The following is a 23471-nucleotide window of genomic DNA, read 5'->3' as shown; positions in this document are numbered from 1 at the left end:
ATATATGTGTGTACTTGTGTGTGTACTGTGTCTGTGTGTCGTCTGCTCCACGCATACCGTGTTGCTCGGTCGCGCACAGAATTGCAACATCTAAGTCGGTTACTGTGACCAACTCTTTTGGGTTGGAAGCAGTGGCCGACTGGTTTTGTGTGAGGCCTAGCAGCTAGGCGATGTTGCCATGAGTGTGTGGGGGTTCGAATCCCGTTTGGGTTATAGTAAAATTTATATTTTATTATTACATTTACCAATAGGGAGTATCATCGTTCACATAAAGACTATAATTACCTAACGTGTGTGGCTCGAAAATCAAAATCTAGCAACATTTTACATACTTTACCACATCCCCACCCTTTTCCCCCGATGCAGAGGTGTTTCTACGTTGTGGAGTGTCAAACAAGTCAGACTTTGTCCAGATAGGCCGGGAAAACTTTGCAAAGGAAGTTTCTATTTAAGAGACATTCCCGGAATACCGAAGGAGATATACAAGTTTATCTAGGTTTGCATATATACAATTTACACTCAGGATTATTTCTCCCAGTGCCACGTATGTAGGATGGATGTGAACTGTTTGTAAAATCAGTCTAGCTTTCAAATCTTCAACATTATTTTTACCGGTGTCTCAGTCTTCCAAACTCAGCTAAATTTGCTTTGACTTTGTGAGACTAGAAATCAAAATTTCTATCCATTCAACAAATGCTGGAAGTTTTTTCTTAACTAGAGATTTCCAAGGATAAGTATTGAATATCAGAGGTAGAATGCGTAATTATGGAAAGTGAAGGGAGGTCCGATTTACCATCACGTTAAAACTTCTCCGCACAATACAGCAGGAAAAACAAAACGAAAGAGAGTGAAAACGGAATTACACAGAGCATTAAGACAAAAGCTGGCCAAAGTACAAATCCATCCAATATAATCAACGTTTTTCTTACTTCTCGTGTTGCAGTTGCTGAAGTTCTCCATATAATTTAACAATTTTTAATTAATATTTCACTTTTTTCGCATTTTCGAAAGGTTTTGAAAAATTAAGAGTGGGCGGTTTAAAAATTAGGTTAGCTTGGGTAACCAGAACCACAGGTTTTGTTTCCTGATTATATTTTGACTTTAGTTAAATTCTAAAAACTTGTATGGTATTTAAGGTGTGACCAGTACTATAAATGGTTATTTCTTCCAATTCTCCGTACTGCAGGAAAAGTATGAACATTGAAAATCACGCAAACGTAAAAACGTGCTTGGACAACGTCAAGCAAAAGGAAGAGTCCTCAAAAATTCAGCATAACATGCTACGTTGCAGTGAAAACTATGGTTTATAAAATTCATTTGTACAACTTAAGGAATGATTTTGTCATGTTAGTAAATTGATTATGTTACTCATATAAGACAACAACAACACGAACCAAGATATTTGGCGAAAAAATAAGGGATTTAAGACATATTCGATTGCCGTGTCTAATATTCAGCCTTGTTTTAGAAGACTAATGCTGCGGAAGGTTTCAAGGTACCATTCGCTTGTCAATTCAAATTACTCATTACAAATTACGACAAGTATCCGTTTGCTATCGATTCCGAGAAAATGAATCGAGTGTGTATGATGTTAAAGGTACTGTTCCCTTCGTAAGCTTGGACATAAAAGAAAGTGACAAATACATATTGAATGGACGTCAGAGGGCGTGATCGACAATCAATGTTCTTTACAACCGTCACACCTACAATTATAAATATAATCTCGTATTGATAGTGGAAAGGAATATTTAATCTTTGAAATACAGTTGGTAAGGAAAATAACTTTGAAGTTTTGACAGATATGAACAAGTGAGAAAGGATTAAAAACATGAAAATGATAAAGACTACGTAACGTAGAAAATCCAGGCTCTAAACTGTTTGTGTAACAAAATGTGTGCTTTACATGTAAAAACAGGGTTGCGTTCAGTTATTATGGACAAAGTAAGCATGAAGTAAACTTAAGCTGGATTGTCATCTGAAATTGGAAATCAACAAAAGAGTGGGGACATGCTTTTACCCGGAGTAAAGATTGATTTTCAAAAGTGACCATACAGTTGAAATGCCTTGTTTCGGTGTACTAAACTAGCTTGGGAAATAAACTTGATTCTCAATTGCTTCCATCCTTTTGGATCATTTTCTATTCATTCAATACGAATGCTTGATTTATGTGTATTATTATTATTTTGACCTGGCCAGTTTAAAACGTCTTGACCTGCCAAACAATGTGCCGTCAGATTGGAAATTAGAGGCTGCAAGCAGGTTTTAACTGAGGCAGGGCAACGCAGTTGCAAGCATTATGTTAGCAAAAGCATGGCGTTTGTCAAGAAGCTCATTTTGTACTTTTTGATGGTTGTGTTGTCGATATTCAAGAAACAGATGCACAAAAACTTATCTTGGAAAAATAAAATGGGCTTTATTTGGAATGCGATTAGAATGTTATTGAAAGCGGTTATGCGGGGATGTCTTTAACTTAGTTAAAATGTTAAAACTCCACAATCCTGGTAAAATATTGCTTGAATTAACATTTTAAACGAATACTTTTATATTTCAAATACTTTTATATTTCATGACGGTAAATTTGTGGTAAGGGAAATATTGTTTTTCCATTTGTCTCAGAAAATTCACCTGCATGGGTGTGAATATTGAAAATGTACAGTTTGTGGTAAACGAAAACTTTAATTATCATTATTTTCGTAAAAAGATTGGTTCGTTTTCAGCTCACATGTTCACACATGTGAGCTACTGTCGTATGGATGTCTATCTGTTGATGTGGGGCTTGCATATTAATGAAGAAATGAACTATCATTTTTTAATATAATGGTTTCCTATGGAGACAGTAATGACAGTGTCAACATATATCAGGGAATACTGCACAAAATCTCATGAAACCTTTCAAAGATGACAATCTCAGAACATTTTGACAATACTGTGAGCGTCATGTCATTTATTTGCCCGTTTGCATATTCAATGAAATTAACTCTGATTGTGTTGTGTAACATGAAATTATTATTAGATGACTAACAATCATTAACGGTTGTCATATTTAGAAAAATCCCAAAATAATTAAAATTACATGACTTTCTTACATCTCAATAGTAAACGCACATCAATATATACGTATTTTAATCCGTTTGGAAGTTATATATGTAAGTCTACCAAATTTGCTTTAACATTCTTTTCAAAATACGATATATTTAAGGGGTATTTTAACGAATTCAGGTATCACTGACACCTATTATAATAAACTTTTATTCGTAAATGGATCGTTATTGTAAGTAAATTTATAGTATATTTTCCACATTTTTAAAAATAAATGTTCAAGGACTCAAGATGGAGCTGCACGTTGCCAACACAGTTTTTTTCCGAAGGAATATTTCTCATCTAAGATGACAAAGAAACCCGTAGAAACTATTTTCACTTGAAACAAGAGTATATCCTCATTCTAAAATGGCATGGGCTGAACGACTGACACTCAAAAAAGTGCTTAAAATCATGGTTAGCAAATGCCTCTAATTCAAAATGTAAGAATTTTATTGCAAAACAAAATAGTTGCTTTGTTATATAGCATTTAAAAACATACTGTGAAACTTTCAGAAAATATGACCCAGCCAGAACAGAGTTATATTCTTTGGAAATCTTGAAATTCGGATGAAAGGGAAGCAGGAATTCGGGTGATTTGCATACATTTGCATACATTAACCCTTTTATATCATGCAACATACGACTGCTTGCCCAGCTTAAAGGTGAAGCTAACCAATTTTTAATCTTTGGTTAACAAATTAATAAAAACTGGAAGAATATTTGCAAAAAAAATATTTTGAGCAAACTACAGTGCGTTGGGTGCAGTGCCCTCTTGACAGTTTTTTTCTTGATATTCCTATTCCTAAAAACTCTACCATAACCTTATTTATATTAGAAGCTATTTGGGCATTAATTTGGCAGCCATATTGAATTTCTGAAAATCATCAAAGTGTCTTTTAAAAACATTGAACCACAAAAGGTGTTTCTTCAGGCTCAAGAAATATAATTAAAGTTCAAAATAGCTGAAATAGATTGTTCAATACATTTTATGACAGAAAATTTCTTTTTTATTGAATTTTTACGCAAATTAACGAAGTGCCAACGCAAACCGTTGCACCTCAAAAATCATTTGTCCATGCCAAAGAATGTAACTTTGAAATCACAAAAATAGCTTGTTTAACCCATTGACTGCTGCAATTTTTTACACCAAAATTTTAATGCAATATTTACCAATTTCTGTGAACATTTCTGTACCTTTTTTTCATAATTTTGAACCAAATGGATATTAGTTTTCAGCAGCTACAGTTTTAATCAAAAATTTGGCAACAAGCAGAAAATTGAGTGTGGTATATTTTATAAAGTTGACAAAAATAGACTGTGGCGCCAAAAGGCTTAATACATGGTATAAGATAGCAAATGCCTTTTGTAGGTATGTTGGCAGCCCTGTGGGATTTCTGCAAATAAACAAAGTACCTATGCAAATCATTGCATCTCGAAAATTATGTTTGTCCATGCCAAAGATTTTAACTTTGAAATCACAGAAATGGCTTGTTTACCCTTTGACTGTTATAAATTTTTGCACAAAAATTTTAATGCAATATTTTACCAATTTCTCTGAACTCTTCTGTACGGTTTTTTCATAATTTTGGATCAAATTGATATCATTTTCAGCAGCTACATATTTTTATCAAAATTTTGGAAAAAAGCAGAAAAATTGACGTAGGTACATTTTATAAAGTTGACAAAAATAGACTTTCGCGCCCAAAGGGTTAATACGTGGTATAAAACAGAAAATGTCTTTTGTAGGTATGTTGGCCACCATATTGGAATTATGCAAATTAACAAATTACCTATGCAAATTATAGCATCTCGAAAATTGTTTGTCCATGCCAAAAATTATACTTTTAGCTTTAAAATCACTGAAATAGCTTGTTTAATACGTGGTATATGACCGAAATTGTTTTTTGTAGGAATGCTGGCCGCCATATTGGAATTATGCAAATTAATGAGGTGTCTATATGAAACATTATACCTCCAAAACGATTCCCTGAGCCAAATAACTTGTGTCAGACAGTTTAACATGTGATATATGGCCAATTATGTTATTTTGTCGGATGGCTGGCAGCCATATTTGATTTATGCAAATTAGACATCCCCTAAAGTTGGATTCGAGTAAACTTTTAATAGTTGTTCTGGGTACCTCTCTGAAATGCATTCTGAAGAAAAAAATTCTGTTGCAATTTGTGGTGGGTTAGGTGCCAAAATCTCGTAGATTGACTGGACTAGATGAGCAACGAGCTTCTCTCTATAAAACAGATGGATTTTTCCATTCCAACAGCGTAGGAACTTGAACAGCTCATCGAAGTAAAAGATTCAAGTGCAACCAAGGATGTTGCTAGGTATGCTTAGGGAGCGTTCAGTTACTACGGCCAGGGTGGGCCGGCAAAATCCCGGAGGGTCACCTCAAATTTGAAAACTGCAAAGGGGGGTCATGTATTTTTCAAACAGCTCAGAGGGGGGTCACTTAATTTTTATAAACATCCGTCCCGTCAAAAGGCAGTTTCAGTATTCAGAAATATTCTGGAGATAAAAATGATTCGCTGCATGATTTCATTCTCTGAAGTCTTTTAATTGTAAATCTGAACAAAAGTATAATTATCTGTCACATGAACATCTTGACTTGGCAACTCTGAGGCTTGTTTTAAAATTTTGTACACACACGCTTCCGCAAAAAAAAATTGCCATCCACCTGTAATTTCTGTCCAATCCCTTTGAGGGGTAATTTCAAAATTATAGCAAGTCAGAGGGGGAAATTGAACATTAACACTTTGTGAGTTTGTAAGGTCAGGTCATTTGAGAATCTTTTTTTTTATTCTATCCCCTACCCCCACCCCGAGGTGTTTGTGTGTGCAACTTTACTCAGACAATGTGAGGGGGGGTCATGAAATTTTTGTCATCTTAAAAGGGGGGTCATCAATTATTTGATACAATGGGTAGGGGGTTCACTTATTTTGACCAATGCACAGAAAGAATTTGCCGGCCCACCCCGGCCATAATAACTGAACGCTCCTTTAGAATATTTTTTTAAGAAAGTGGTACCATGTACTACTGTAACCGCTGTAAAATATCGGCAAGTCAACTTGTCACAATGGATTGTTGCAGTGCAAAATATCAAAACACATTTAATATACAACATAATACACCATGAGCGTGTGATGTGTTATAAAACACCTATTACTTAGTACGCCTCGTGGCCATGTGTTACCAGAAACACATCGCTATACCCCTCGGCCTACGGGATAGGGGTAGCGATGTGTACCTGGTAACGCACGCCCTCTTGGGGTAATAAAAGGGCGTTATAGCCCTCATGACCAGGTAATAGGTGTTTTGTATGCCACAAAGTGAGAAGTCTCTATGCAAGTCGGTAACATCACAGCTGGGGAGGAATATATATTAACATTTTAATCATAGGCTTTACAAGAGGCTTAACAATACAAATTATATGATGACGTATAATACGCTGTGAAATAAATATTATCTGCGCTACAGCTGCGTGAATCACAATTTGGGGAAATACCGAGTGTGCGCCATGTAACATATTATTATGAAATTTATCCTGTGCCATTTAAATGGCGTTCGTTAAAAAAGTAAACAGTACAAGTAGTAAGTAAAATGAATCATAAAATGAGCTCCACAAGAAGTAGATAGGGAAAAATGTCGTCAAAAAATGAGAGTCCGAGTGTCTCTCCCAAATGTGCATTCTTCCTTGAGGCAGAGCTGCATGTTTCCAACACAGTTTTTCCAAAGGAATTTTTCTCATCGAAGATCACAAGGAACCCCCCAACCCAATACTTTATATTTTCAAAAAGCAGAGAATCCTAAGTTTACAGGCAATAATCGGTAAGACTGCAAGAAACATGTCTTTCTGAGCTAAGACGCCAGACGACGGAAGGTAAAATACAGGAAAAGTGATGCATAATATGCATGGACAGAAAAATAACTTGCACCTTTCAATACCCTGATAACCTTGTGAACTCGTCGCCATTGAAAAAATTGAATAGCATTTCATCTGAGTGTCTCAAGTCAGGAGTATCGTCATTGCTGTCAGAAATGGTGAACGCTCTTCGCTTCCTCGGCTCGACCCGGGGGCTCGACTCGTTGACTGCCGCGGCAGCATTGATCGTGATGTTAACTTGAAACCCGTCAATGTTGCTTAAGTAAACATTCTTACTGCTACTACAGTGCGTTTCACATAAGTACCGCAACTCAGCGTATGAGACGGACACAATTCATGTGCAAAACAAACGATAAGCTTGGGTATCACGACACATTTGAAAGTCAGCGACTCATTGATTAATTACAGTAAAACCAACATAGGGCAGTCGCTCTGTCTAGACTGAGAGATACACTTGATCTACAATGTGTGGCTTTTTAGTTAGTTTCTGTTGAGAATACCTTCACCTCTTGAACTCTTAGCTGAAATTGTAAAAGAAACAGTTACATTGTAGATCAAGTCAAGTCAACTGTTTATCTCTCGGTCTAGACAGCGGCTGCCCCATGCTGGTTTACTGTAATTAATCGACGAGTCGGTGGCTTTGAAATGTGTCCGTGATACCCAAGCTAATCGTGTGTTTTGTACGTGGATTGTGTCCGTCTCATACGCTGAGTTGCGGTACCCAGGTGAAACGCACTGTAGGATGATTGGTACTTGTCTTGGGTTTATCGTCTATGCCTATCATGTTGTTTGATGGACATCGACAGGGGCTCTTTTGACGAGGTAGACAACACAAAATGTCGGTAACATAGCGTATTAAAATCCGGCTTTGAACGATTCTCAGTGTCTGTAAGATATTTCAATTAAATCATATGTTAATTGCGATACTAACTTTTATATCATAATGCATTTCATTGACAATATGTCGCTGGCCAAGGATATAGAGAGAGATTTAATGCACAGCTTTATTTGTCAGCTCGAATAAATTATGAACCGCTGGCGCACATATGCATTTGACATGATTTGATGATCCTACCGCTGCCATGCGATAAAACTTGACACAAACATGCCTTTGCAAACTGCATCGCAAGTGATGCTCTTGTTTCAGAAATATTGATAAATCAGCTTACAAATACAAAAAATCATTATTGATGTGTTCAAAAGCATACGCATAAAGTATTGAAAAAAAAACACCAGAAAAACGAGAGAAAATCAGAACTGAATATATTTAAACCAGTCTACTGAGTATAAGCTGAGCCCATGACAATTTAGTTTGGAATACTAGATTTCTAAATATTACACTTGTGCCTGCCTACAAAAATGTGTGGGTATTTCTCGTACCGACGAATATATTTCAAGAATCCATTTTTAAAAAGCGCAGTATGTGGGAAGTCGGGAATGATTGTACATTGTGCATGTTCATGTATATCATTTATGTCATTCTACCAAACATTGCGTCACAAGTGTTGGTTGTAAAAATGATGATGATGCATATCGAGGATCTTTGTCATCAAAGAGTATGCCATCCTTTGGCATTTTACCAAGTGAAAGGTTGTATAAGTGTACCCTTAACTTCCTCGTTATTGTGAATGTTTGACAATTATCTAGTCACAATTGTTCATCGAATGCAACGTTTGTCTGTGATATTCCTATGACAGAGTGACAAATTTCCAGCTGACGAAACTTACTCAAATCATACGATAAGCTTTAATGCTGCGATATAAGCTTAAATATTGTCTCCGATACAGCTGTGTGAAACACGTCATTGAAGGGACTGGACAGTATCAAGCACAGAGAGGGTTTGATGATGTTTTACTTTTTTAATAATAAGTCTGACATATAATATCAAGGTTACCAATTACCAATTTTTTACATTATTTTTGACCTTGCGAGTATAAATTAATATTCATGTTTTCAGGTCATTACTTTTTTAATCCACCAAAAGGGTACTTTACTTCGTCGTGGGATGATTTTTTTCGTTTTGTGGTAAAATTACTGTAACAATGTTGCCCATTGATTTTGACAAAAATTGTAACATGATTATTACACCTTCCCTTAGTGTGAATTTCATTACTAGTCATGGAAAATACGTTTCGATATGACCTTACGCAATCTCAGATATGATGATCTACTATTGTGAAATCGGAAAAACCGGTCATGCTATAGACCTTCTGCCTGCCCTACCCACCAGCCACTGAAACTGACAAGCCCCTGACGGATAGACAGTGTAAGATTCAGGCTCGGAGAGCAAACGTTCCGTTCGAAAACCGGTAAAGAGTTAAGGCTAGAGATACGGTGAGTATCAGCCATTGTTACTTTATTGTCGGCATTAGTTTCAGTCGTAAAATAGTATAGTGTCGTTATTGAAACGTTGTTGGTTTTGTAGTTTTGAAATAGTAAAAAGTGTTTTGCTATTTTTCAAAGTGATTCCTGCCAGGCAGAAAATGCCATCAATGTAGTGCATAAATTCTAGCCGTCCAGACTGTGACACACGATTTCGACTCTTCTCAGGGCGTAATGGTTTTCAAGAGAGAAGACAGGAGCGTTAAGCGATACGTTTGTTTGATATTGAGCATCCTAACCGTACTTACCTTACCAGAGCTGTTGATTTTACATCAACGCCTGGTATCTCATACTCCCGCAATCCAACAGAGACATGACCTGCAAGCCAGTGTTAGTAATACAAGTGGAAACTCTGTTCGTCACATAGAAAAACAGGCAAAAATCTCCAAGCTGACGCCTCAAAGTTTAAAGGAGGGAATGAGTCAATATTCGCCTCTCAGGTAAGAGAATGAATCCCGTGATCGACCATATTACAAAACTGTCAATGGTGGTAAGTCAGAATGAAGTCTGCTATTTGACACCATATGTGTAGCTATACTATCGATGATCTTATTCAATCACACATTTTCATTTTCACCCGATATGGATGGAGATCAGTTGTAGCAACAGAAAGATTGAATAATGGTCAAAGTATAGGTCAGGGAGGAGTTGAGACGGATGGAAATATGATTATAAAAGATAATTAGACATTTGTAGAGATATGATAACGATATTACACTGGATACGATAACACGGTATTTGCATGACAAAATTAAGGTGATGAAAGCTCATTAAAATACATCAAATTGGCCTTTAGAACCCTGCATTGTTCAATCTGGAATATAACGAAGACTGAATTCCTTGTCAGTATAGTTTGTGCCTTGTTATTTTGTTGTACTCTGTTGTATTTTCTTGACGATGTAATTCAAAATATTTTCCAGGCTTTGGCCGCTACAAGAGCAACAATTACGAACCGAAGTGCATTAACAGTCAGTGCAAACCAAAGTGTAATAACTACCGAAGAGCCGTCTCGGAGGAGGATGACAAACACATCTACTCGATTACTTTTCCCCGTTCATTTTTGGGAAGGGGGTCCCAATTGGAATTATTTGAGTTTTCGCATGCTTGTCGCATATGCCATCACACACAACCGGAGTATCGTGATGATTCCGTTCCACAATCATTTTGTCAAGGGATTCACCAAGGGCTACAGACCCTTTGAGGAAACGTTCGATATCAACAGACTACGCAAAATTGTACCCGTGGTTACTCCAGAATTTTATAAAGAAGTATGTGGGGCCAGCATTGATTTTTTGGTTCAGTTTCCGATTTCTAAAATGAGGAAAGCTATGAGGAAAGAAAACAGAAAACGATATGAAAGAACAAGAGGGGATTTCAAGAAACTATGGGATATACACTTGCCCGATACTAAACGTAAAAGGAGAAATTTTACAGAAACGGAACGCCAGATGATGAAAGCCGATGAGATCCGTTGTCTTGGTATCTATGGACCTCGACAGATACCAAATTTTCTGACTGAAAAGGAAAAGGCTGTCTTTAAACATATAGACAGATATTTTCGTTTGTCAGAAAATATCCGAAGTATGGGTGCTACCGTTAAATCATTGTTGTGTGGAGGAAAGCCTTACATTGCAATACACTGGCGTAATAGGACAGGTGAAATGTAAGTACAAGTATTATTTGTTTAGAATATAGCATTAGCTTTATTTTACTGGTTTTATTTTGACACTTTTGTTCTATCTTTATGATACACTTTCTAACAGTACTCCCAAATGATGGCGAAATACCAAGTGTTACACTTAATAAAACAGTATGTACATACGTGTTGTGTTAAATATCATGTTGATGCAGAGTTTTGGTCCGGACCAAAATGTGGACACGATTTAACCCGAAAAGCCGTTCACCAAACCAAATAACTATTATTGTATGTGCTGCATAAAGGCAGCAACCATTTCAGGCAGCACAGAAAAAGTATGAATATGATAATTATGCGACTAAAACGAGCAAGGATGTGTCGATGATAATAATTTGAAGTAAGTTGTACATGGATCTTTTCAAGCATAAAATCAGTATTTTGTTCTCCGCTCTTCTGACTCACAACTGATGTGACTCCGTGGTATTTTCAATAAATTCACGGAGATTAACTACTCTGCATAGTTTTTTAAAAATCGGATCAGCTGAATCAATATTAAAACAGCGGCAAACCTCGGGGACTTGTACATTTTTCAGCCAAACAAGAATTAACCACAGCGTTTTATCATGTATTTAAATTGCAAACAACTTTCAGTTTATACAGCAGAGTATTAAACTCGAATACTTAATGACATCGATACAGTAATAAACGATATTGTCAATTACTTGTTAAGCGACGTCGAGTATGTTATACCAGATGACACAACGTTAATATGATATGTTACCGAGGAAATATTTCAATACCTGCAAAAAGACTGATAGCCCCATCGACATAGTGCTGGCGCCGTTTTTATGGATTGTATTTCCTAGAGGAATTAATGTTGAAAGCATGGCACAGCTTAATCCAAGTGATAATATCGATTTTATATTGCCTATGTTGGGTCATATGACATTGCAATGTCGAAATATCTCTTGCATGTGTACTATAGGAATATCTCAAAACTAATGATGTTTAAGACGCATTTCTCAACTTTTACCATAAAATATAATAAACTAGCTTTACTACAATTCTAAAGAAAACGTCATCACAATGAAGCGATGTATATATGATTTGGGTCGGCGTTCTAGCAGAACTTCACCAAACGAGACTGTTGGCAATGCGGGCCCAGCAAAGTTTTTTGAACGAGATTCTTCCTTCTTGACCGCCAGGCATCCATTTCGTTTGCATCTTTACTTTGACAGTTAACAGTGCTGTCGGTGATACCATAATATGCCAACGTCAGTGAATTACTGGATTATTGCTACGTTTCAGAATATTAGACCTGTGAGTTGTAAAAGAATGTCTTTTCTCCCGCAGTTGCAGTCGCAGCCCGGTCTCAGATGCAATGTGCAGATCCGTGTCAACCGGATTACTGAGTGATGATCATACTAAAACTTTTATTGATTTCTTTTCTTTACTTATTCATTTTATACAAACTAGTAAACAAAAACAGTATAAATCATACAAACACGGATTAACAATAACAAATATAAAAAACAACGATCAAAAGCTATTTGTGCATGGATGTCTAAAAATATAACCTGAAAAAGACAATAGGGATTTGAAATGCATTGCGGGAACTCGAATCGTTCACACACATATTTGAGCGCTTACGTTTCCTTTGAGAGCAAGCCACAAAAATACTTGACCTTGGTTTAGGTAGTACAGCAAATATATCACCATTATAACAGTATTGCCTCCAACATTTGCATTATCCCATGGTAACGTCTCAGTTTCAGAACTGCTTGGGAATACAATCAGAGTTCAAAGTATGACCGCAACACTTTTACACAGCCCGGCTGCTACCCTGAATTTTCAGCTAGTGCAGCCTGGCTAAGCTAGTTGACGTAGCCAAGCTGGGCTACACCAGCTCAAAATCATGGCAGGAGAGCTAGGGGCACAATGTGTAGCCGTGAGGGGCGGTGAAAAATATAATTTGACCACATGCCTGAATATTAAATATGTTTCAGTTTTAAAAGAACTGTTAACTAACTTTGTCTTTGACGTCGTATTGCTAAGGATGCAGAGGACTTGGTTGTCCACGTGTATTCAACACTTGCAACAGCAATAAAAGCTTTCAGGACACTCTGTGCAAATATCAGTGCATTTGTATGGGCATTTTAAATTAATATACATAAACGTACATTTGAAATATATTTGGACTGGGGAGCTACTAAATAGGGCACAATCAGTTGTTGTTAGCCTGTAATTATTTTTAGTAAATAATTAATAAACATAAGTACCTTAAAATTCATCTTTTGAATATTATGTACAAAATGAATTGAGTGGTTATGACGGTATTGAATTTACAGCGTATTGATGTAGTGCTTCAAATGAAAGAATATCACAACGCTTTCAACACATTAAAAATGGCTCAATGATGCCAGGGACAAGAAAAGGCAATAGAATACGTGGAAAACCAATCAATGCGCGGACCGCATTAACATTACATCCATGAATACTGGGTATACTGTGAGTGTCAAAATTGCACCATACGAGTGTATACCATTAACAACTTTGCAAGCATATTACATGCGTAATTTTCAAATTAATTTATTCCACTGCTAAATTCTCTCAGAGTGCACACTGGGATAGCTACACCTACCTCTTTTTGTGAGATAATAGCCTCATCGTCTTTTAGATGACATATTTTCACCCCATGAAATATGTAAATTAACTTCTTTCAGCACGACCCGTTTATTGATTTAAAATTTAGCAATAGTCCACGCAGTGTATTTTACGGCTATGTGATTGTAAATACAATAACAAACATTTGGAATGTCTCTTATAGCCACCCGGTAAATCGTTGATACCGTCAAATGTTCAGTACTGGCTTGATGTAATGTTGTGGCGTTCGTTTAATACTACAGAAGACTGACGAACATCTGACTTTATTGCTTTTAGAAATACCCAAAACAGTTATCCATGTAAACAGATGATGAATACCAAAAAGCTAGAGTCAGGTCCCTCGCGCATCAAGCATTGAAGGTTGGGTCGCATAGATCATTACGATATTCTCAGACTGTGGCGAGACTTCTGTTTCATGGCATCTTTTCTATTCAATAACACAGGGTCGAATATCATTCGATTGATTGTAAAACCGAGGAGCAATGCCTCCATAACCTTGCAATGCTCTCTAATGCAAGCCAAGTCATCGCTGAGGCCGTTGGACAATTCATGAAGAACCTAGGAATTGACTGCGTTTACGTGGCAATCCCTCCACGTCGACAAGTAAGTTGATTTTTAAATATCTTGATACATCTACATGACATAAAAAAGGCGAGGAAACGAAATGAAAAACAAGTTCGAACCATAGAATCATTTATCTAAACTAACCAGATTTTGTTGATACGAACTTTCAGATGCCCATTCTGATTTATTATGATACGCAATTGTTCATCGTAAAGTACTGTTTCCTGAACATTTTGTCATACGTCAAATAATATCATTGCGCTCTGCTAAGCGCCTTCCTTGTGCCATCTATAAGATGGTTTGAATAATTAGTCAATCATCGACGGGTCATAGAATGCGTGGACTGTAAATGCAACGGCAAAATAACATGAAAAAGATTTTTCACTGAAAGTGACAAATAGCCGGCAAGATAGCCATGATAGTAGTCCCGGTTACCAAGACTGCCCTTTGGGCTCTCTATCGGGCGGCCGGAAGAAAGCCCCGCCCGCCGGGTAATATTTGTAACTCAGACTACCTTAATAGGCGACCTTAATAAAGTGTGCTCTAAGGTTACGTACACCTCTTGATTGTAATAAAACGAAAATAATCAAAGCGTCTACCCCTTTTGCTGAAGACTTTTTGGGAGAAATTCAAACACGATATAGCGTCCTAAGTGGAGAATGGTTAAAAATAAAAATGGAAATTGAACCTTCGTATCGGAAAAGGCATGGTCATGATTAAAAGTTCTCTATTCTCAGGAATTTGTTGAACGCCTCAGGAATATAGTACGACATGTTTATACAGCCCACTTCATAACATCTCGTGATAATGCGGAATTACGAAGGTTAGAGGACGATAACTATGTACTTTCTCTGGTTGAGCAGGAAGTTTGCCAAGGTGGGTGCTTCTCTTGCTCTGCAAGTTTTTTCGACTTTTCTGTTTTAAAGCTTTATCAAATTATGGAATAACGAGTGACGTGTAACACTTTAAATCAGTCACTTTCTAAATGGAGTATCTCAAATATCAAATGATGGGCCATGTTATGATTTTGGAACAAACGACTGGCACCCCGTTCGTGGGAGGGTTTGAAAGGGGGAATATAATATTGAAGAGTTTACAATTTGTTGTAGTTATAATACTGATACAAAAGGAAAGACAGAACACAAAATGACTACAACAGATCATGTTTTACACTCTACAATATTTTATTCTCGCCTTTCAAAACTTTCCCATGAACAAGCTCCTCGTCGAAAATGATTTGCTTCCGGGCCCAGTATAGGGGTAACAGATTACTCGATGGAGGAGCTGCCTTCTGAGTGTGCTGTATTCTTTATCGGTCTTGAGATGATAAAACAGGCTTGTTATTGGTTAAAGCTAAAGCAAATAGCAATTTGCTCAGCTACGTTGCTGAGCATTTATCTAATTTCATGTGTCAAATATATCAGCATCAGCTGTAAGTCATCGACCAATATGCCATATATCACCTTCATTTGGGCGACAGTAACCTCGCACATGACTCGCATCCAACCAGTTGAACCAAAACTCTAGGTAACAGGTCAACCTTATAGAACTCTTGGTGAAAATTGCCTCAGTGCAGGTTAACGTTATTATATGGAATTGTGTTGCCTTTGAGTTGCTTCACAGAAACACAGAACAGTTATTTTCACACCGTTATATGTATGTATTGAGCAACATGTTTGCAAATGTCTCCCCATGCTCTTTCAGGTGCAGAGGTATTTTTACGCTGTGGAGTGTCGAACTGGTCAGAATTCGTCCAGATAGGCAGAGAAAGCCTCGGGAAAGAAGTTGCCTATCTAAGAGATATTCCAAATATACCTGAGGAGATATATGAGTTTATCTAAGCTTCTTCATCATAATTTTTGCACAAGGAAAATAATTCGCCATGTCGTGAACTTTAAGATAGGATTAATCTTCTTCTTCACAATCATTCAAGCATTTTAATCCCTAAAATTACGTGTTTCTTTACTGCAAGGGGGATATATCCTAAGGTCTATGTCATTCTTTAATAGTTCATTTAAGAAACACCTATTACCTGGTCATGAGGGCTATAGCGCCGTTTTATTACCCCGACGGGCCGTGCATTACCAGAAACACATCGCTATTCCCCGAGGCCGAAGGCCAAGGGGTAGAGTGATGTGTTTCTGGTAACACACGGCCACAAGAGGTAATGAACTGGTGCTATAGCCCGAATAAAGACGAGGTCATAGGTGTTTTATAACACACCATACGCTCGTATTGTTTTTTGTTTACGTTATTAATGTGTTTTGATACTATACACTGCAAACAATCCATTGTGACAAGATTACTTGGCGATTTCTCCACAGCGGTAACACTACCACCAATTCTTCACAAAAATAAAGCATATATGGCAATATCCTTGGCTGCACATGAATCTTTTTCGTCGATGAGCTGTTTAAATTCCTACGCTGTTAGAATTCAAAATTTTGCTGTTTTAGAGAGAGCTCATTGCTGATCATTATGTTCCAGTCACCCGCCATTGTTTCAAAGTTGCAGACGACTCTACGCGTGTGGTATTTGACCGACCACTTTTCCAAATTAAGGCTAAAACTATTTTCCTAGGAAAAAAAGTTTTTCAAAAATACCCTCTGACGTCACTTTGGCGTTTCAGGTGGGACTAGACGTATCTATGTTCTCGTCACATGACGTATTCTGGCGAATCGCAACACGAATTGAGCAAGTGGTGTGTTATAATAAAAACTATTCTCCAGTTTAATCCTCTTGTAACATAGAAAATCAACTTTGCTCATCAAAAGATTACACCGTTTTGTGTGCATTTCAGAAGAAAATTCAACGAGTATACACACTGAATAAGAGCAGAATTAGCTGGAGGTGTATGATTCTTAATAAATTGCTCAGCCATCCCCCCCCCAAAAAAAACAATATTCATGCGTATATTCATCGTAGTCAGCAGTAAGGGAAATGATACCATAGTACCTTCGGTAGACACGATACCAAAAGGTAAAATAACACATATCAAAAACTTCAAACAAACCCAATATATAAAAATTTAACTAACACGTATTAAGAAATCTTTAGGACATAGTAAGATGCATCGAACTCTGATCTCTAACACCAGTGTGAGGAAGAATATAGTTTGTTGATGAGCTATATATCATATGTGGCATTGGGTTGAATGGTGAAAATACGGTGTGATTGTATAATTTTGCGAAAAAAACATCAGGTTGTGCTTGACTGGTATCATTGGTGGTAAAGCGGCACCAATCCTTAAATTTGATTTGCTGAGAGGTTGATCCTGTTCTATGGATTAAATAAAGATGAAATATATAGTCCACGTTTGTTTGAATACTGCCTTTTAATTAACTATGGCCTCTCGGCGACTGCGTTAGATTGACCAGTGGGTATGGCTAAATCTCTGCATAACTGACTACATTAACTGTTATTACCATGAGCTGTCTTGCAATGAACAGACAATATGTCATGTCTTACAAAGCTAAAATGCGGGCGCAGACACAGATCCTTGTCGAATAAAGTCTTCTTAAATTACAGGTTAAAACTGCACTGCATCATTATATCAGTCATCAACAAAAATGAATTTTTCGAGAGTTTCGGAAATAGACCTAATGACAGTGCTAACATGCTGATAGGAAAAATGTATACTTCTCATGCAGAGAATTCAGTAATTTTTCGATCGCATCCAAACTGGTAACCTACAATATACACCCACCCACAGCTATTTTACAGTAGAGATTTTCATGTCACTCATACCTTAACATTGCGGCTCTTTTATGATAGAATGAAATATGTGTGTAACAATCTGATAAATGACAAAACATCAACAACTAATAGCGAGTCAGTTTCTTATCTCAAACCGTATACACTACACAGATATACATCTCAAAGCACGGATCATGGAAACAAATGCCGCAGGATAATACATATAGGGATTCACATGTATCGAGTGAATGAAAATGCCTTCTGATAGATACAATTATATGCAAATTGCTTGTAAAGTAAACTCATTCGTATTATTTTTAGCGTAAGGCACTGTCATTGAAAATTATAAAATACATTTTCCAAATAACGAGGAACAGTGTTCTCTATCTGGACTTTATGCCTCTTATCATTGAGTAACACACATCATTTCGAAGCCTTGTTCGGTACTCAATTCAAGAACTTTACAACCATTTATGGTCGACTAAACATGAGTCGCTATGCCTGTTGTTATGATTATCTGATTCATGCCATTTATCTGAAAACACTCGGACAAATTTACACCACATCTCTTAGCTATACACATATACACTCTCAAGGGACTGTACCAGCAGAGTTACAATTAAACTCTCAGTAAACTAATCTAGAAGGTGATAAATACGTTTGGATTCAACGACTGTTACAGCTACCTGTGACTAACGCATGAGCATTCAATTATTCGTTCAATTGCGATTTGCTCCTTCATCTCATCCGATGTACGTTAGTGAAACATTTCAATCGTATCTAAATTTAATAACAACTCTAATCTTCATAACATAGTGTATTTATTTCAAAGTTCTGCAAACTCACTGGTTGATGATATGCATCTGAGTATGTACTCAGTCAACTTTTTGAGAGTTATAGTGTACTACTAAATATATTTACTCCAATCAATTATGGACAGCAGGCGCACACATGTAGATAATTCCTCCGTTCCTATGTGATAAACCTGTCGACAAATATACCATTGCGATTTACTCCGCAAAGAACCTCAAATCTGCCAGAAATATCTAAATCAGCTTTTATATTAAAACAATAAAGTGATTAGCCATATGTTCGCGGTATGAAATACGACATGCAATGCTTGACTCATGGCTACTGAGCATAAATTTAGTATATGACAATTTAACTTTCTGTATACATTGTTTCTTAAAGTTAAGCGGCTGCCAACTGTGAGTATTTCGTGTACTGAGGACATGTTTCCATGTTTTAAAGAATTATGTAAAATTGTCTCAGGGGCTTGAATATCATATTATCAAGCCTTAACCTTTGCTTTACAAAAATCGGTTGCAAAATTTAAAAAAATACACTTCGAGGGAGGATATCAGTCTACTTTCAAATCTCGGTAACTTAAACACGATTTTGCAACCTAATTTAATCATAACAGTTTAAGGCGATCGACCAAACTTTCAAAGTGGCGGATTTCTACAGGTAAAGTACATAAGATTAGAGAACTTAAAGTTCTGCAGAATTTCATCCCAGAAATGCCTACACTATTGAAAAGAAACATGAGTTAAGCTGACGCAAAAAACAAACAAAGCTTTTTTGCCATGGAAACGATTGCACTGCGTTAGTATTTATCAAATCGCTGTTTCTCTTGCTGAAATGAGGATTCGATTTTTACCCACAGTGCATTCTAATATCATGCCAAGACAGGGTTTGACCCCTTAGCACAAGACAAAAGCTATTTAAGGTAACGAGAATGATCATTAAGGAGAATATAATCCTTTGGAATTTTATAAAGTGAAAGGTAGCATCAGCACCCTTAACTTTCTTTTTATAGTCAATATGCTGAATATTTGGAATAATTTAGCGACAAACTGTTATTCTTCGCCCACAGATATGTTCATGTATTCATATACTGCAACATTTGTTGGGGTATTTGTATGACAAATTGACACAGTCTCTGCAGTCAAGCTGGTGCCGTCACATTCTTTTAAAATTCCGTCAGACCAGACACAAAATAATACGATTAGCTATAATGCAGTGGCATGAATATTATCCCAGATACAGCTGTGCAAAAAACGTTCGTGAAGGGACTGGTGAATGTCGCGCCGAGGTTGGATCGGTGACGCTTGTCCTATAAAAAGGTCTTAGTTATAATAGTTATTTCACTCAATACACTGTTTACTTTTATTAGTTTTATTCTAATACACGACTAGTTCACTACATCATGAGTTGATCATCAGATCGTGTTAGTTTTTGTATAATTACTGTTGCACACGTTCCATCTATGAGGGATGTTTACAATTGATTTTGACAAAAATGACGTCTTTTCTCAACTTCGCTGACTGTCTCTTTCATTACGAATAATCGGTTATAAAAACACTGATATGACCTTACGCTGTGTTATTGACCAGTGGTTATGGCTAAATCTCTGCATAACTGACTACTTTAAGTATGATGACCATATGTTGTCTTGCAACAACAGACGATATGTAATGTCTTAGAAAGCTAAAATGTGGACGCAGAAACATATCGTTCCCAAACGAAGTCTTCTAAAATTACAGGTTATGAACATTACACTGCATCATTATATCAGTCATCAACAATAATGATTTTTTTTCGAGTTTCGGAAATGACATTACACACATGCTGATAGTAAACACGTATACTTCTCCTGCAGAGATTTCAGTAATTTTTCGATTTGATCCAAACTTGTAACCTACAATACTCCCCACCCGCAGAGAAGTCAGCGCTTGCAATCAAGACTAACAGCTGTGTAACAGCTATTTTACAGTAGAGACTTATAAGGAATCCATACCTTGACACTGAGGCTCTTTCATGACAGAAAGCAATATGTGCAACGACCTGATAAATGACAAAACGTCAAGAACAAACAGAATTTCATTTCCTTGTGGCAAAACGTATACATTATACAGACGTACATCACAAAGCACAGATCATGGAAACATACGCTACAGGGCAATACGTAAAAATTGACATCAGTGAATGAAAATACCTTATGAAAAATACAAAATTTAAATTGCTGGTAAAGTATAATTTTAGCGTAAGGACACTGTCACTGAAAAATAAAAAATTTTAATACATTTTCCAAATAACGAGGAGCAGTGTTCTCTATCTGGACTTTATATCATTGAGTAAGAACACACATGATTTCGAAGCCTTGTTCGTTGTGCAATTGAAGGAATATTACAACGTTGCCACTCGTGATCAGCTAAACATGAGTCACTTTGGCTGTTGTTATGATTATCTGATTCATGCCATTTATCTGAAAACACTCGGACACGTTCACACCTCACCTCTTAGCTGTGCACATGCTTACATTCTGAAGGGACTTTACCAGCAGAGTAACAATTAAACTCTCAGTAGACCAATATCTAGAAGGTCATAAATACGTTTGGATTCAACGACTGTTACAGCTGCCGTTTTCAAATATTCGTTCAGTTGTGATTTATTCCTTCATCTCATCCGATGTACGTTAGTGAAAAAATTCAACAGCATCTAAATTTAACAACAACTCTGACATTTTCACATCCTGATGGATTTCATTTCAAAGTTCTGCAAACTCACTAGTCGAGGATATGTATCTGGGTATATACTCAGTCAACTTTTTGAGAGTTTTAGTGTGCTACTAAATATATTCACTCCAATCAATTATGGACAGCGGGCGTCTGGCGCACACGTGTATACTAAAACTTCCTGCCGTTCCTATGTAATAAACCTTGTCGACAAATATACCCGTGCGATTTACTCCGCAAAGAACCACGATTTGTCAGAAATACCCCAATAAATCAGCTTTTCTCTCAGATAATAAAGTAATTAGCAAATATTCGCAGTATGAAGTACCGTAAGAAGTAACAGTATCAGATTTGCAATGCTTAACTCATGGCTACTAAGCATAAATTGAGTATATGACAATTTAACTTTCTGTATGCACAGTGACTTATACGCGGCTGCCAACTGTGAGTATTTCGTGTACTGAGGACTTGTTTCCATGCTTTGAAGAATTAATTACAGCTGTCGCAGGCGCTTAAATATAATATCATATTACCGAGCCTTAACCTTTGTTTCACACAAATTGGTTGCAAAATTACCAAAAATATACTTCGAGGGAGGATATCAGTTCATTGTAAATTCTCGGTATCTTAAACACGATTTTGCAACCTATAATTAAGTCATAAAAGTCTAAGGCGATCGACCATACTTTACACATGGCGGATTTCTACAGGTAAAGTAATAACATTACAGAACTTAAAGTTTTAGGTTATACAGAATTTAATCCTAGAAAAATCTAAAATATTGAAAAGATGCATTAGTTAAGCTAGTGTCACAAACAAACAAAGCGTTTTCCATGTAAACGATTGCAATGCGCTAGAAGTAATCATCAAATCACTATTTCTAACACATTGGGTGAACATAAATTACGAATTCAATGGTAATAGAGTCATTACGTACAAAGATAAATGAGTCCCATGCGGTGAACATCGATTAAATTATCACTACCTCCATTTTCAATGTACAATATTATAAACTAAAAGAGGAATTCAATGAAAAGTAGAAGCATGAAATAAATTATGATAATAGAGCAAAACCAAATGCAAAAACTAAACTGAGAAAGCACAGGATCTTTAAAACATGAATTGGATTTGAAAATTATATCACTGAAAAAACGTGAAGTTACGTACTTGTCTGACAAAATTAGGATAAGTAATCACCGTCTTAAAATTAAAACCTGGCGCCACAGCAAAACACCCGTGTATGAAAGAATTGTGATTTGTGTAGAAATAATGAAATTGAAGATGAGTTCCACTTTATTATTACATGTCCTGCATATAAGGAACCAAGGATTCGTTTATTTACGGCAGCGGAAACGCTCTGCGCTAATTTCAAATCAATGACAAAAAAGTTTAAATTTATAATGGAAAAGGAGACCATGTGAATCAATTCGGTAAACTATCTATTATCATGTATGGATTTACGGCAACAACATTATAATAGTAGTCACTGACTGTATTCTTTATCTCTTTTTTGCGATATTTATGTAGTGTCTTCCTTAAGAATGTTTTCTTTGTATTTTCGGTGTGATTTCTCAGACACTGTAATTTTTTTCATTTCTGAGTTGTTACCCTTTTCATCCCTACCATGGGATGATGTGTGTTAATAAAGTATTCATTGCTGTAATGGGAATTCAAGATTTTACCCACAATGCATTTCAATATTATCCAGTTTGACCCATAAGCACAAGACAAAAGCTATTTAAGGTTACGATAATTTTCATTAAAGAGAATATAATCCTTTGGCATTTTACAAAGTAAAAGGTAAGATCAGAACACTCTTAACTTCCTTTATATTGTCAATATGCTGAACGTTTGGAATAATTTAGCGACAAACTGTTATTCTTCGCCCATAGATATGTTCGTTTATTCATATACTGCAACATTTGGTGGGGTATTTGTATGACAAATTGACACAGTCTCTGCAGTCAAGCTGGTGCCGTCACTATCTCTTAAAATCCCGTCAGACCAGACACAAAATCATACGATTAGCTATAAT

The 23471-nt window shown here is 36.5% G+C and overlaps 1 protein-coding gene across 1 annotated transcript; it reads left to right on the top strand.

Annotated features, from left to right (window-relative positions):
• The first annotated feature begins 9199 nt into the window (after window positions 1–9199).
• On the top strand, window positions 9200–17244 carry LOC139145286 (uncharacterized). Its single transcript, XM_070716333.1, has 6 exons — window positions 9200–9310; window positions 9527–9798; window positions 10279–11021; window positions 14102–14261; window positions 14960–15098; window positions 15927–17244. The coding sequence occupies exons 3-6, from the start codon at window positions 10378–10380 to the stop codon at window positions 16061–16063; spliced, it is 1080 nt and encodes a 359-aa protein (XP_070572434.1). The 5' UTR covers window positions 9200–9310; window positions 9527–9798; window positions 10279–10377; the 3' UTR covers window positions 16064–17244.
• The last annotated feature ends 6227 nt before the right edge of the window (window positions 17245–23471 follow it).

The sequence above is a fragment of the Ptychodera flava genome, chromosome 12 (assembly GCF_041260155.1).
Source record: "Ptychodera flava strain L36383 chromosome 12, AS_Pfla_20210202, whole genome shotgun sequence".
Classification (NCBI taxonomy): domain Eukaryota; kingdom Metazoa; phylum Hemichordata; class Enteropneusta; family Ptychoderidae; genus Ptychodera; species Ptychodera flava.
The sequence above is the reverse complement of the archived record's forward strand: the minus strand, read 5'-3'. Positions and strand labels throughout refer to the sequence as shown.